Source organism: Belonocnema kinseyi, chromosome 9 (assembly GCF_010883055.1).
Source record: "Belonocnema kinseyi isolate 2016_QV_RU_SX_M_011 chromosome 9, B_treatae_v1, whole genome shotgun sequence".
NCBI classification, from domain to species: domain Eukaryota; kingdom Metazoa; phylum Arthropoda; class Insecta; order Hymenoptera; family Cynipidae; genus Belonocnema; species Belonocnema kinseyi.
This window is the reverse complement of record NC_046665.1, coordinates 85,054,628-85,069,414: the sequence shown is the minus strand read 5'-3', so window position 1 is coordinate 85,069,414 and position 14,787 is coordinate 85,054,628. Positions and strand designations below refer to the sequence as shown.

The window sequence follows — 14,787 nt, the reverse complement described above, 5'->3', positions numbered from 1 at the left end:
TTGATGACTTAGAATTAAAAACTTGATTTTTTTTTCTCTAAAATTATTCAAATTTAAGAATTTTACTCATTCATTTTTTTAGAACGGAACTTTGAATTGTAAATTAAACAATGTTGTAAAGTTTCAATTGTTAAAATGTGCATAATAGATCAGTTTATTAAGACTCGGAATCCCAAAATGTTTTTAAAGAACACCATCCAATTAGGATATAAAATCCAAAACTATCTTAATTATTTCCTTTCCGTCTAATTTTTGCTGAGACAGATACTGAAAGCTAATTAAAATTAAATTAAAATGAGATGAAAGCCGATGTTGCTACTTGAATATTCATTTTCATTTATGATTATTAATTATATTTTTATTTTAATAGAAATTGCAGTACGTATTTTGATTTCTAGTGATAGTTTTGAATTTCGGCGCCACTCATAAAGAATATATAGGGATCTACCATACCGACAGTTGCCCATGACATTTATTATCTTAAGTAGAGGGCGCAGCGATCAAATTTCTCGCAGTTGTGTGACGTGCCAGTCGAAAAGACGACCAACGGATTTTGGTCCAGACACAAAATTGTTTAAACTTTAATTAAAATAAATCAGACGGCGAATTACTGGTGAGATAAGTATCAGGTCTCAGGACCTCACTCTTCAGCGTCTCGAAAAAGCTTGTAAGTCCAAAAACAGTTCTTACCATTTTACCCGCATCTGTGTTTTCCCGGTAAAATTTACTCTTCCTGTTTACCAAATTTGCGATAAATTCTTTGTTTTAACAAGGGCGATTTCTTATACAGGCCGACTTTTTATTATCCATTATTACCCTTATTTGCTTTATTGTCTCTCATAAAACTTAAGGAAAATAGGTCTGACAAAATTTGAAAAATTATAAATTAAGAGGTTATGTTGGAAATAGCTTCTTGATTTCCAAATTTCGTGAAACGGATACAACTTCTTTTATTTGGCAGGCTAATGTGTAAAAAATTTCTATTTGAAAGTTGTTTTGAAGCATCTACATTAGTTTCTTCTTAAATCTTTCAAGTATCAAATTTTTATAGATTATGTACACACCGCGCATTTCATTTAGAATCCGAAGTTGACGTAATTGACATCATTGACATTGAAAATATTCAGATTTTAAATCGTTAACTTTGGAAGCGTACAAAATTATATTAAATTATTGCTGTGTAATTTAATTTATGTAATTTTAATGATTTTCTTCAGAAAACCGTTATAATTTGGTTCAATATTCATCTATTCACGTTAATTTTTTTTTTAATTCTCTATTTTTATAAAATTTCATATTTTTTGGTTGAAAATTCAACTTTTTTGCTAAAAATTTGTCCTTTTTATTGCAAAAGCGACATTTTTGATTGAAAATTCAGTTTATTATTATATTTCAGTTCAGAATCCACCGTTTTTTGTTCAAAACTGAATTTTGTTGTTGAAAATTTGGTTAAAAATTTAATTATTTGGTTAAAAATTCATATTTTTCATTCAAATTTAACATTTTTGAAGAAAATTCGATTTTTTTGTTTAAAAATTACAAAATCAATTTGAAATTTTGGACTTTCATTACTGACAAATCTTTCTTACTTGCAAATTTGTTTGTTTGGTTCAATTCAACTGTTTTTTTAATAAAAATTTTTAGTTGAGGTATGGCTTTTTATTGATTGAGATTTCTTCTTTATTGTTTTTTTTTCTTTTAAACTTATTTTTTAATTTCCAAAATTCATCTTTTTGGGTCGAAAATTAATATTCTTGTTTAAAAATTCCTCTTCTAGAGTTAAAAATTTAACAATTTTGGTAGAAAATCCAACTCTTTATATAACTCTTATAACTATTTTGTTATAAATGCAAATATTTCATTGATAAATATTTGTTTGTTTTTTTTTTTACGAAAATTCAACTGCTTAGTTTCAAAATAATTATGTTGTTGAAGATTCATCTTTTCGCGTTAAAAATTCAGTTGTTTAAAAAAAAACTTTACATTTAAGCTTAAAAACTCAAGTATTTCTTTAAAAAATCGTCTTTTTGACTTGGAATTTGAATAGTTTGTTAGAAAATTTAACTATTTTGTAAAAAATTCAACTTTTTGGTTGAAATTTAATTTTTGTTGTTAAAATTCAAGTATTTGGTTCAAAAGTCATGTTCGTCTTTTTGGGTTGAAATGTCAACAATTGAGTAAAAAATTCAAATATTTGATTGAAAAATCAACTTTTCGTTAAAAACCCATATTTTTAGGTTTTAATTTTTTTTATAAACGATGCGACTTTTATGCTTGAAAACTAAATGTTTTATAGAAAATTCGTTTTTGTGGAACGAAATTTCAACAATTTGGTAGAAAAGTATATGTATGAAAATTCCACCATTCTGTTAAAAATTCGACTTTTTTGGTAAAAATACAAAGTTTTTGAGTTAAAATTAAATTTAATATATTAATTAACAATTTGGTTAGAAATGGATCCTTTTTGGATGAAAATTCAACTGCTTTGCTAAACATTCGTCTTTTATATAAATTCGACTTTCTAGCTTGAAATTTGAATATTTGTGTTGAAAATTGTTTTGTCAATTTTTTATACAAAAGAAATCGACTTCTAAGACTTGAACATTCAACTGTTTTATAGAAAATTCGTCTTTTTTGCTTGTAATTTTTGAAATGAATGGTAGAAAATAAATTATCCTTTTGAAAATTCTATTATATGATTAAAAATGCATTTTTTTAAATAAAAATTCGTCTCTTTTGCTTAAAATTTCAACGTGATTGTTGTAAAAGCAGCTGTTTCGTTGAAAATTAATTCTTTTTTTTTTTTGGAAAAAAATTTAACTATTTAGTTGATAATTCATCATTTCATAATTCACAATCAACTTTTTATTTAAAAATTAATTGTTTTCTAAAAAATGGACTTCAAGTTTGAAAACTCAACTCTTTTCTTTCAAATTCGTCTTTTGTTTTTCTCATATTTGTAGAAAATTAATCTTTTTTGGATTAAAATTAAAGTATTTTATTGAAATCTTAGGATTATGGATGTTGTTTGGAAATCCTGAATTCCAACCAGGAGCCAAATGGATAATAATTAATGTTATTGGTTAAAGGTAGAAAATGCAACTATTTGGTTGAAATTTCAACAATTAGAAAATTTCTAGGTCAAAATTCAATTGTTTTTTTTTTTTTTTAATTGACATTTAAGCTTAAAAACTCAACTGTTTTGTAAAAAATTCGTCTTTTGCTTGCAATTTCAACAAATAAGTAGAAAAGTAAAATAGTTAGTTGAAAATTCAATTTTTTTATAAACAATGCGACTTTTAAGCTTGAAACTCAACTCTTTTATAGAAAATTCGGTTTTGTGGATCGAAATTTCAACAATTTGATAGAAAATTTAAGCAAGTGGCTGAAAATTTAAATATCGGGTCAAAAATCCGTCTCTTTTGCTGGAGTATTCAACTTTCTTGCTCAAAAATTAATCTTTGTTATTATTTGGTTAAAAGTGCATTTAAAAACCCAACAATTTGATTAAAATTTCATCATTTTTTGTTGAAAACTCAACTGTGTTGCTGTAAATTGGTCATTTTCGGTTAAAATTTCGACTATTTTGGTGAAAATTCAAATATTTTTGGTTAAAATTAAATTTAATATATTAATTAACATATTTGTTAGAAAGGCATCCTTTTGGTTGAAAAATCAACTATTTTGTTAACAATTCGTACTTTTGTTATAAACTCTTCTCTTTTTTTGGAAATTTCAAATTTTTGGTTGTAAATACAACTGTTTGGTTGAAAAAAATATATATATATTTTTTTAATTTAACTATGTATTTAACTATGTATATGTAATTCATATTTTTAAAATTCAACATCAACTTTTACATTTTTATTTGAAATTTCAACAATTGGGTAGAAAATTCTCCTTTTTCTAAAAAATTTGTCTGTTTTGGTTGAAAATTTAACTATTTGGTTGCAAATTAACTTTTAGCATATTTGCAACTTCTTCTTTTTGGTTTTCAAAGTCGACTGTTTTGTAAAATAAAATTGACCTTTAGACTTAAAAATGTAACTTTTTTATAAAAAATTCAATTATTTGTTGGAAAATTCCACTATTTGGTCAAAAATTAAACTTTTTTGTTAAAAATTCGTCTCTTTTGCTTGAAATTTCAACGTTTTGGTTGTAAATGCAACTGTTTGGTTGAAAATTCTACTATTTGTTTGATAATTCGTAATTTTTTTAATTTATCATCAAAATTGTCTTTTTTACTTGAAATTTCAAGAATTGGGAAGGAAAATTCAATTACTTGGTTGAAAACTCAACTTTTTGTTAAAAATTTGTCTCATTTAAGCATAAAAACTCAACTGTTTTGTGAAAAAAAATCCTCTTTTTCACTTGAAATTTTGGTAGAAGTTTTAGCTGTTCTGTCAACAATTCAACTTTTTGGTTAAAAATTAATTTTTGTTGTAAAAATTCAAACTGTTTTATTTATGAATATTTTGGTTTTTCCCCTCGAAAATTCAATTATTTGGTATCAAATTAATTTTGTTGTTGAAAATTCATCTTTTAATAATTGATTATTTAATTCGTCTTTTTGACTTAAAATTTCAATAATTAGATAGAAAATTAGACTAGTCGGTTGAAAATTCAAATTTTGTTAAAAATTTTCTTGCTTTTGCTTGAAATTTTAACTATTGTGTTATAAATCAAACTATTTCATTGATAAATATTTTGGTTTTCCCCTGTAAAAATTCAACTATTCGGTATGAAATTAATTTTGTTTTAGAAAATTTATCTTTTCGGGTTCAAAATTCAATTTTTTAAAAAAAATTTACATTTAAGCTTAAAAATTTAACTGTATTGTAAAAAATTCGCCTTTTCACTTGAAATATTGACAGTTTGGTAGAAATTTTAATTATTCCGTTGAAAATCCATATTTTCAGGTATAAAATAAATTGTTTTTTAAACAATGCGACTTTAAAGCTTAAAAAATCGATTGTAGGAAATTGGTTTTTAAAGTTGAAAATGTCAATATTATGTCAAAAATTTGTCTCTTTTGCTTGAATATTCAACTTTTTGTGTAAAAATTATCTTTTTGTTAAGTTTTGTTATTATTTTGTTACAATTTTTTTAAAAAATCCCTTTCGATTGAAAGATCAACTGTTTTGTTAATAATTCGTACTTTTGTTATAAATTCGTCTCTTTGGTCTGAAATTTCAATTTTATCGTTATAAATGTTTGGTTGAAAAATAATTTATTTTGTTATTGAAAATTCAACCATGTATTTTATTGATAATCCATCTTTTCAAAATTCTCTATCAAATTCAAGTGTTTGGTTGAAAATCAATTGTTTTTTTGGTTCAAAATTAAACTATTTGGTTGGAAATTCATTTTTTCAGAATTCATCATCAAATTTGCCTTTTTTACTTAAAATTTGAAGAATTAGATCGAAAATTCAACTTTTTGTTAAGAATTTGTATATGACACATATGTACATTGCCGTGCAAAAGTTTTAGGCCACCTCTTTTTTTATGACTGAATAAATTCTCTTAATTTTAATTATACCATAGCTAAAAAAATGTCTCTTTAAAAGGTTGATATTTTTCGAAATTCTCTCTAAAAAAAGTCCAGGGTGAAGCCAATTTGTCTAGTTTTTAAGTAGATATTGCAAAAATAGTGTAAATTTCAAATAATTTCCGAAATGATAAACATATTTCAATGTTCGTAGGCTCAGTTTGAAGCTTTTTTCACCGCATCCAGCTTATGCGTATAAATCGTAAAAAATTTCGTTTTGAATAGTAAGAAATTGAAGTTATAACAAAAAATTTGGAAAATTTGGAAAACATCTTATCTGTAGGCAAATCAGAATAAAAGTTAAATAAATATATATTTTAAAGAAATTATGTAGAAACTTCATGGTTATATGTTTCATATATTTAAAAAAAATATTTTTGTTACCAGAAAATGAGCCCAAGAACATTGTAAAATGTTGACTATTTCGGAAGTTTTTGAAAATAAAAAATATTGAAACTTACACTATTTTTGCAATATTTACTGTGTGGTATAATTAAAATTAAGAGAATTTATTCAGTCTTAAAAAAGAGGCGGCCTAAAACTTTTACACGACATTGTACATTAATTTGATTAAAAATCATTTATTCCCCTCCTTTCGTAAAAATTCGCCCTATTCTCCTTTTGGGAGAATTTTGGACTGTGAAGTCTGCAGGGTATCTATGACCTTGAAAACCTGGAACTCTCCTTGAATTTTTTTCAAACCTTGAATTTTAATCATTCTTTTTTTTCTTTTCTTTTAAAACAGTAATTTTACTTAAATGTGAAAAGTAATTTAAATCTTTTAGCCTATTATAGAAGAAACATATCGTTTAGAAAAAATCTTTCTGTTGAAAATTTTTTTATTCGTCAAGATATACTTGATCTTTTGTTTATTACAGTATAAATAAATATATTACAAAGCACTTTTTGTTGAGCTGTTCAACTTAGAAATTATAAAAGTAATTAGTTTAAAATGTCGATGTTAATTCAGTTTTAGAATTAGAAGAATCCATGGCCATACAACGGATTTTTCGAGTGGTTGTCCACTCGGTTTTTGAGTGTACAACAGATTTAAAAAGGTTACAAAATATTTTTAAAGATTTTAAAATATTTTATATATCTTTAACGCCAGATTTCAATATAGGTTTCACAGAAAGTTCACAAACATTTTAAAACTTTAAAGATTTAAAGGATTTCAATTATTTGAAAAAGGGTACAGAACACCAGATTTCAAAGATTTCAAAAATTTGAAACTATTTCAAGAGGTTTTAAAACATCTTATAAGATTTAAAAATATTCCAAATGATTCAATGACTTCAACGATCACAACAGATTTTCCAAATGAACATTCAAGAAAGATTTTATAAACATTTTAAAGTATTTCACAAAGATTTCAAGGATTTCAAACATTTACAAAAGGCGTGTGCACTAGATTAAAAAGTTTTCACAAAAAATCCCCAAAGATTTCGAACATTTAACAAAGATTTTAAAACTCACAAAAGAGTTCGAAGATTTTAAAAAGGGTATATTAAATCACATTTCTAAGATTTCAAAACATTTCAAAGTTTTTGAACAATTTCAACATTTTTTAGGAGATATCACAAGATTTCACTAAGATTTGTAATAATTTAAATAACTCCAACGAATTCACAACGATTTCGAACATTGCACCAAGATTTTAAAACTTTCAAAAGCTTATAAATATTTCAAAACATTTAAAAGATTTTAAATAACTTTAAAATTGTTTAGGAGATGCAAAAAGAGTTCACAAAAATTTCAAGGATTTCATCAAACAATAATAAAGATTTCAAAATAATACGAGAATTTCAAAGATTTCAACAAGGGTGCAGTACACCATATTTGAAGGATTTCAAACCATTTGAAATATTTTAAACGATTTAAAAATGTTTAACAAGATTTCAAACGATTACAAAAGATTAACGAAAGATTTCTCAAATATTTTATAGAATTCTGAAGGATTTCAAAACATTTCAAGAATTTCAAAGATTTGATAAAGATTTTTAAAAAATTCACAAAGTTTTCGTAGATTTCAAAGCTTTCAAGAACTTAAAAGGTTTCAACAAGAGTACAGTACAACAGATTTCAAATATTTAAAAACATTAACAATATTTTAAACGGTATCAAAATTTTTTATAAGATTTCAAAAGATTTAACAAATATTCCAGTGATTTTAAACGATTACAACAAATTTCATAAAAACTTCACAAATATTTAAAATATTCCAGTGATTTCAAATGAATACAAAAGACTTAGAAAAGATTTCACAATTTCTTTAAAGAATTCATAAGGACTTCAAAACATTTTAAACATTTTAGGTGATTTCAAAAGGTTTCAACACATTTTAGAAGATTCTAAAAGACTTCAATGATTTTAAACAAACACAAAAGATTTCGCAAACAAATATTAAAGAAAGAGTTCATAAAGATTTCAAGAATTTTAAAGATTTTACAAAAGCGTTGAAAAATAACAAAAGATATCTAAAAGATTTCACCGAAATTTCAAGCTTTCACTGAGGTTTAAAATTTCTACAAAGATTTCAATGATTTCAAAGACATTGCAAAGATTTAAAAATATTCCTAAAGATTTCAGAAAGACTCATGTTTGCAAAAAATTAAGAATTTGTTTATCTACGATTCGGCATTCTTTAGAAATTGTAGGCCAATAAAAATGAAATGGCTCATTTTTTACTTGTATGACAAACATTTATTTCATTATTTGATGTTGAAAAAGGAGACCTGGAAAACTTTGATTTCTTGACCTGGAAAACCTGGAAAAGACCTTGAATTTTGTTCCTAAGAATCGCTGGACACCCTGGTCTGATCTATGTATTCAGTTGTAAAATTGCAGTTTCTTTTATTTCAGATTTCATAAACTACAATCATGTTTGGCCAGACAGGATTCGGTGCAAGTGCCACACCCGTATTCGGCGGCAATACCTCTCTTTTCAACACAAAACCAGCAGGCACAACGCCCGGAGGTTTATTCGGGAATACTGGAACGGGCTCAGCATTCGGCCAGCCTGCGACAACACAGTCCTCCTTCGGAGCCTTCGGCAATACTAATACAAATGCGAATCTCTTTGGAGCGCAGCCAACAGCAAGTACAAATCTTTTTGGAACAACAACCGTCACACCAGCTTTCGGCCAAGCTAATAAACCAGCCGGTTTTGGTTTTGGTGCACCCGCCAATACCGGCCTTTTCGGCCAAACTCAACAGACGCCCCAGCAAACGACGCCCTTCGGCCAAGCCAATAAACCGGCAGGATTTGGCTTTGGCGGATCCACCAACACAAGTCTCTTCGGCCAGCCGCAACAAGCTACTCAGCAAACGACGCCCTTCGGCCAAACCAATACTTCAGCGAATACAAGCCTGTTTGGATCAACGCCCGGGTTCGGAGCTACGAACAATGCAGCTGGTATGACTGGAACTTATGTCAAGTTTGCTCCAGTCACTGGCACCGATTCGATGATGAAGAATGGCGTCACCCAGAGCATTTCCACGAGGCATCATTGCATAACTTGTATGAAGGAGTACGAGGGGAAATCACTGGAGGAGCTACGTCTCGAAGATTATAATGCGGGTCGCAAAGGAGGAGCACAGGGTATTATTTTCTTCACAGTTTTTGTTTTTTTTTTCAGGATGGTTGCCGGTCCGGAAAGGGTTAGAACGTTTTTTTTTTTTTTTGTCAGAGAACGTCAGAGTTTCTGAACATCTATACTTATTTCAGAATTTTGTTGCATTTTAAAAAATATTTCAGGTTATTTTAAAAGATTTCAAGGGATTTTTAAAATTTTGTCCCTATGATATCCTATTTCAGAGTGATCGCTGGACCGGGAATTTTATGAAACCGATAAATGGCCGTGAATTTATCAGGGTGGCCGCTGGACCGGGAAATGACGGAGAATTTATTTTTTAACCGGGAATTTTATAAAATTTTTAGAATAAAAATTGCGTTCAACTTTGATTTCAACCGTTTTTAAATAATTTCCTAAATTGTGATTTTTATCAATTATTATATCATTTAGTTTAGAATGCTTGATTTGAAAATCTTTCACTTTAAACATTTTTAATTTTTAAGCATATATTTTAATTTAAAGAATTTTAAAATGCAGTTTTAAAGGTTACAAAAATTAAAAATTAGAAGTTTTTAAAATCGAAGATTTTTTTTAGAAAAAACAAGGTGGCCGCCGGGTCGGGAAATGACGGGGAATTTTATGGGACCGGGGAAAACCGGGAAATGGCAGTGAATTTACTTTTTTTCCCGAAATTTTACCAAATTTTCAGAATAAAACTTTGGTTAAACTTTGATTTCAACCGTTTTTAAATAATTTCCTAAATTGGGATTTTTATCAATTATTATATCATTTAGTTTAGAATGCTTAAATCGAAAATATTTCACTTTCAAAATTTTCCATTTTAATTTTTAAGCATATATTTTTATTTAAAGAATTTTAAAATGCAGTTTCAAAGGTTAAAAAAAATTAACAGCTTTTAAAATCAAAGATTTTTTAATAAAAAACAGGTGGTCGCCGGACCGGGAAACGAGGAATTTTACGAATTTTCATAAGAAAAATCTGCCCGAGTTCGATTTTAACTGTTTTTAAAATAATCAAAGTGCAGTTTTGAGGATTTAAACAATTAAAAATTAAAAGCATTTTCTTATATTAAATTGAATAAATAAATTTATTAATATATTATTTCTATTAATTTTTTCAGCCATTAAAAAATGTAAACGTGCGTTTTACTATTTTCAACTTAAAAATAAATCCATAAGAATATAGTCATAATTAAAGATTTTTATTAAATTAAAAATATTGTGAGTCTAAATTATTTAATTTTTATCACATTTAATTTGAAATTTCTTAATGTAGAAAAAGAATAAGTATTTAATATTTAGCAATATTTTACTGTTCATTTAAGACGAGTAAATTGAAACCAAATATTTAAAAGAAAACAATTTGAATCTGAATTGTTTTACATAGAAAGCTTTGAATCGGGATTGGAAAATGGTGGAGAGTGTAGTGAACGTGTGCAAAGTGTTCTGTGAAGTTTGATAATAAAGTAGTGATAAAATTGCGGTGCAAGAGCAAAGTTCGGTGCAAAGTGATAGAGGGAATTCCGGTGAATCACAGTGATATATAATCAGAAGTGCAGGTTTTGAGAATAAAGTGTGAAGGACATGATAAAATCAAGCATTGAGTTATTGGAGGTTAGGTTCAGTTGGAAATGAAGTAAGCAGGATATGCCGAAGAGTAGTAGCGACGCCACGCGTGAAGAAGAGAAAGTAACGGACGAAAGGAAACCTAACTTAACGACAGAAAATTCGAAAACAAGCGGTAATACACAAAACGTGAAAACAGCTCCCGAGAGACGTGGAAGAGGGAGACCAAAAAAATTGACGGAACCTGAAAGGAGTAACAGATCACAGAGTTTAGATACATACGTGAAGAGAGCGATAAGGGGAAGTCAAACAGAGGAGTCTGCAGAAAAGAAGGACAAAAATCAGCAACCGGAACCAGAAGAGAAATAGTTAAGCACACTCCAGAAAAATACCTTTTTAAAACAACGTGACAATCAAGAGCAGCGAGAGATGGAAGAGACAGAAGAGACCAGAAAAAAGACTGATCGAGAGCTCTTACTGCTAATAATGTCAGACTTGAAGGAAATAAGAGCAGAAAAGGAAAGATCGAGGGAGGAGAACCAAAAAGAATTACAAAAAGTGAAGAATGAGTTGCAGCGCAAATATAAAGAATGGGAGAGGGAAAAAATAAACATCTATAATAAAATTCAAGTTTTGGAGTTGAAAATAGAAAACGAGGAGTGGGTCTCGAAGAAAGAAGATATAGATAAGAAAATGAAGCAAATTCAAACAGATCTAGAGAAGAAAGCAGAGTCAGTACAGAAAAGAGTTCAAAATGAAAACTTGGAGGCACAAAAAATGAGTGAACTGGAGAAAAAACTGGAGAAGTGGGAAAAGAGAGAAAGAAAGAATAATATTGTTGTAAGAGGACTACAGAGAGAAAACAGCGATAGAAAGAGCATGACTTTTTCTAGAGGAAAACGTCAAAGTAGACGGACGAATCAAAGAGGCGTACGAGATTGGAAGGGAAAAAATAACAAGGTCTTAGTGATAAAGTTGGAAACATGGGAAATGAAAAGGAAGATCTTAGAAAGAAAATCTGATCTTAAAGGAACGAGCATCTTCGTAGACGACGATCTGACGAAATCTGAAACAGAGGTCTAAAGGAAAATAAGAGAAGTGGCTAGGAGGGAGAGAGAAAACGGAAAAGAAGTGAAGGTGGGATACAGAAAAATCAAAATCAATGAAAAATGGATTCACTGGAACGAAGAAGAAGGTAAATTGACAGAAAAATATTTTTTATGAAACAGATAAAATTTCGAATATTATTGTGGAATATTGCTGGACTAAAAAAAAGTAGAGACACTTGGAAATACATTGAACAGTTTGATATAATAATATTGTTGGAGACCTGGACAGAGAAGGAACAAGAAGAGAGAATCAGAAAGAGATTGAATAATGATTTTGAATGGTTCGTGAAACCAGCTCTTAGGAAGGAAAAAAAGGAAGGGCAATAGGAGGACAGCTCATAGGTTGCAGGAAATTAAAGAACGCGAAATACAAGTTTTCAGAATGGAAATACGGAGTGAAAATTAATTACGAGATAGGTGGAGAATTAGGAGAAATTGTATTCGTTTATAACAATGTCGGGATGAAGGAAATCAGCGAAGAAATACGGGAACTTCTGGAACAATCTACGTACCAAGGACACCCTCTTACAATTTTAGGAGATTTTAATGCAAGACTAAGTGAAGACTTAAGTGAAGACTATGGTTTGACGGTCATGAATGGAAGACTGAAGGGAGATGAAAAAGGAAAATTAACACGCATTGGAACAAACAGTGCGTCGGTTCTGGATTACCTTATCGTAAAGGATGAAGAAAATCCGATTGATGACATGCAGGTAGATGAAAGAGAAGAATCGGATCATATGCCTCTAATTGCAACGACAAAATGGAATTTACAAGGGCAGCAGGAGGATAGTATTCTGGATAAACGCTGGAAATGGAGAGAAGATAAAAAGGAAGAGTTCAGAGAAGCAATACTAAAAAACTGGGATGAATCGGAAGGTAAACCAAAGACAACACAGGAAAGATTCGAAAATCTTAAGAGAATAATCACAGAAGCAACAGAAAAATCTGGGATGAAGAAACAAGGAATGAAGAAGGATGAAGATTGGTTTGATAAAGAATGTAAAGAAAAAAGGAAGGAAATCAGAAGAAATCTAGTCAAGTTCAGAAGATCAAAAAAGAAAGGTGATAGGGTGAAATACAATAAATCCAAGAAAGAACTGAAAAAACTTTACAAGGACAAAAAACAAGGAGAAGAAGAAAAGAAGTGGGGAAAAGTGGAGAAGAGCAAGAACTTAGGGGAATTCTGGACAGCAGTGAGACCCTACAGAGCAAGGAAAGGGGGAGTTTTGAATGCCAGCATAAATGAAGGACAATGGATTAAACATTTCAAAGAATTATTAGAAGGGACAGAAGAAGGACCGAAATTGGATGAAACGAAGAAGAGGCCGGAAGAGATAGAAGAAGAGGCAGAGGTAGATAGAACGAAAAAGAAGAATAGTAGTGGAGAAGAAGATAAATTAGGAGAATTGAATGAAGATATTTCGAAAGAGGAGGTAGAAGAACAGATCCGGAAAATGAAGAAGGGAAAAGCACCAGGAGAAGATGGGATAATAAATGAATTCCTTATAGGAAAGACAAAAATATACTGTTTAAAATATGCAGACGACGTGGTAATAATAGCAGAGGACAGAGGTGAGCTTAAAGAAATGATGAAAAGCTTGGAAAAATACACAACAAGAAATAAATTAGAACTTAATACATCTAAGTCAAAGATCGTGATCTTTAGAAAGGCAGGGAAAATATCAAAAGAAGATCAATTTTACTTTGGAGGAGAACAAATTGAAATAGTGAAGGAATTCAAATATTTAGGCTATTGGTTCACCACAGGTAATACGTCAATGAAACACCTAAGAAAACAAGCAGGAAAAGTTCAAAAAGTTATAAACCAAGCCTGGGGTTTAATGAAAAGAGCGAAAGTAGGAAATCTGAAACGGAAGATATACTTATTTGATTCAATTATAAGCTCAGTAATAATGTGTGGTGCAGAAGTGTGGGGGTGGTCTGAGAAAAAGGGCATAGAAAAGGTGCAAGGTCGTTTCATAAAAATGGCTTTAGAATTGAGCAAAAATACGCCAGACTACATCTGGAGGATGGAAACAGGCAGGACGAAAATGTGCTCATTATCTCTGAAAAGAGTAGCAAGCTTCACTTTACAAGTATATCAAATGGAAGATACAAGGTGGCCGAAACAGTGTCTAAAAGAAATATTTAAAAAAACAACAACGCCAAACAATGGGGAAAAGAACTGAAAAAAGCGTGCGAAGAGTTAGGGAGTCTGGATATTTTAAACCTGCTCAGTATGGAAGAAAAGGAACATGATCTAGGAACCAGATTTCAAGAGATGGTAAAAATCAGAGCAGAGCAAGAAGTACAGAAAAGTTGGAGCAAGATCGATAAATCTACACACTGTGAATACTATAAAGATATCAAGGAAACAGTGAACGAAGAAAAATACTTGTCTGACAAAATAGTACAAGAGTGGGAGAAAATAGAGTGGGCGAGAATGAGATGCGGGAAAAAAAGGATGGAGGGAGATATATCAATGTAGGATCTGCAGAAAGAAAGAGGAAAGTTTCAAACATATATGGAACTGTAAAGAATTGAGAGGAAAACTGAAACAGCAAGGAAGAAACTGGTTGGAAGCAACTGAGAAAAGGTACAAGAGAGACGATTGGATGATTGAAATGCTCAAAGGGAAAGTATCGAAGGGCGCTTGCCAGATCAGCAGAGAACTCTACAAATTGTACCAGGAATTTCAAGAAAGTGAGCAATAAAGGATCAGTAAGACAATTATGGAGAGACTTAAGGGACAATGTATACTGAATGGAGCTAACGAAAGTCAAACAAAATCATAGAGAACTAGTGACTAGTGTTCGTATAACCCGAAGAAAAAAAAAAAATATATATATATATATATTTGTCGTTGTTGAATACATATATAAATATGAGTATAGAAATTAATTATAACAGAGTTTAAAATGAGGAACAATAATTATAATATGAAAAAGATTGCGTATGTAATGG

At 29.5% G+C, this 14,787-nt stretch overlaps 1 protein-coding gene across 1 annotated transcript in view; it reads left to right on the top strand.

Annotated features, from left to right (window-relative positions):
* The first annotated feature begins 536 nt into the window (after positions 1–536).
* Positions 537–14,787, top strand: part of LOC117180882 (nuclear pore complex protein Nup98-Nup96-like) — a 34,202-nt gene continuing 19,951 nt past the window's right edge. The window contains exons 1-2 of the mRNA XM_033373449.1: positions 537–667; positions 8,413–9,151. Of these exons, the coding sequence (XP_033229340.1) occupies positions 8,431–9,151 (721 nt within the window). The 5' untranslated portion in view covers positions 537–667; positions 8,413–8,430. The remainder of the gene's footprint in view (positions 668–8,412; positions 9,152–14,787) is intronic.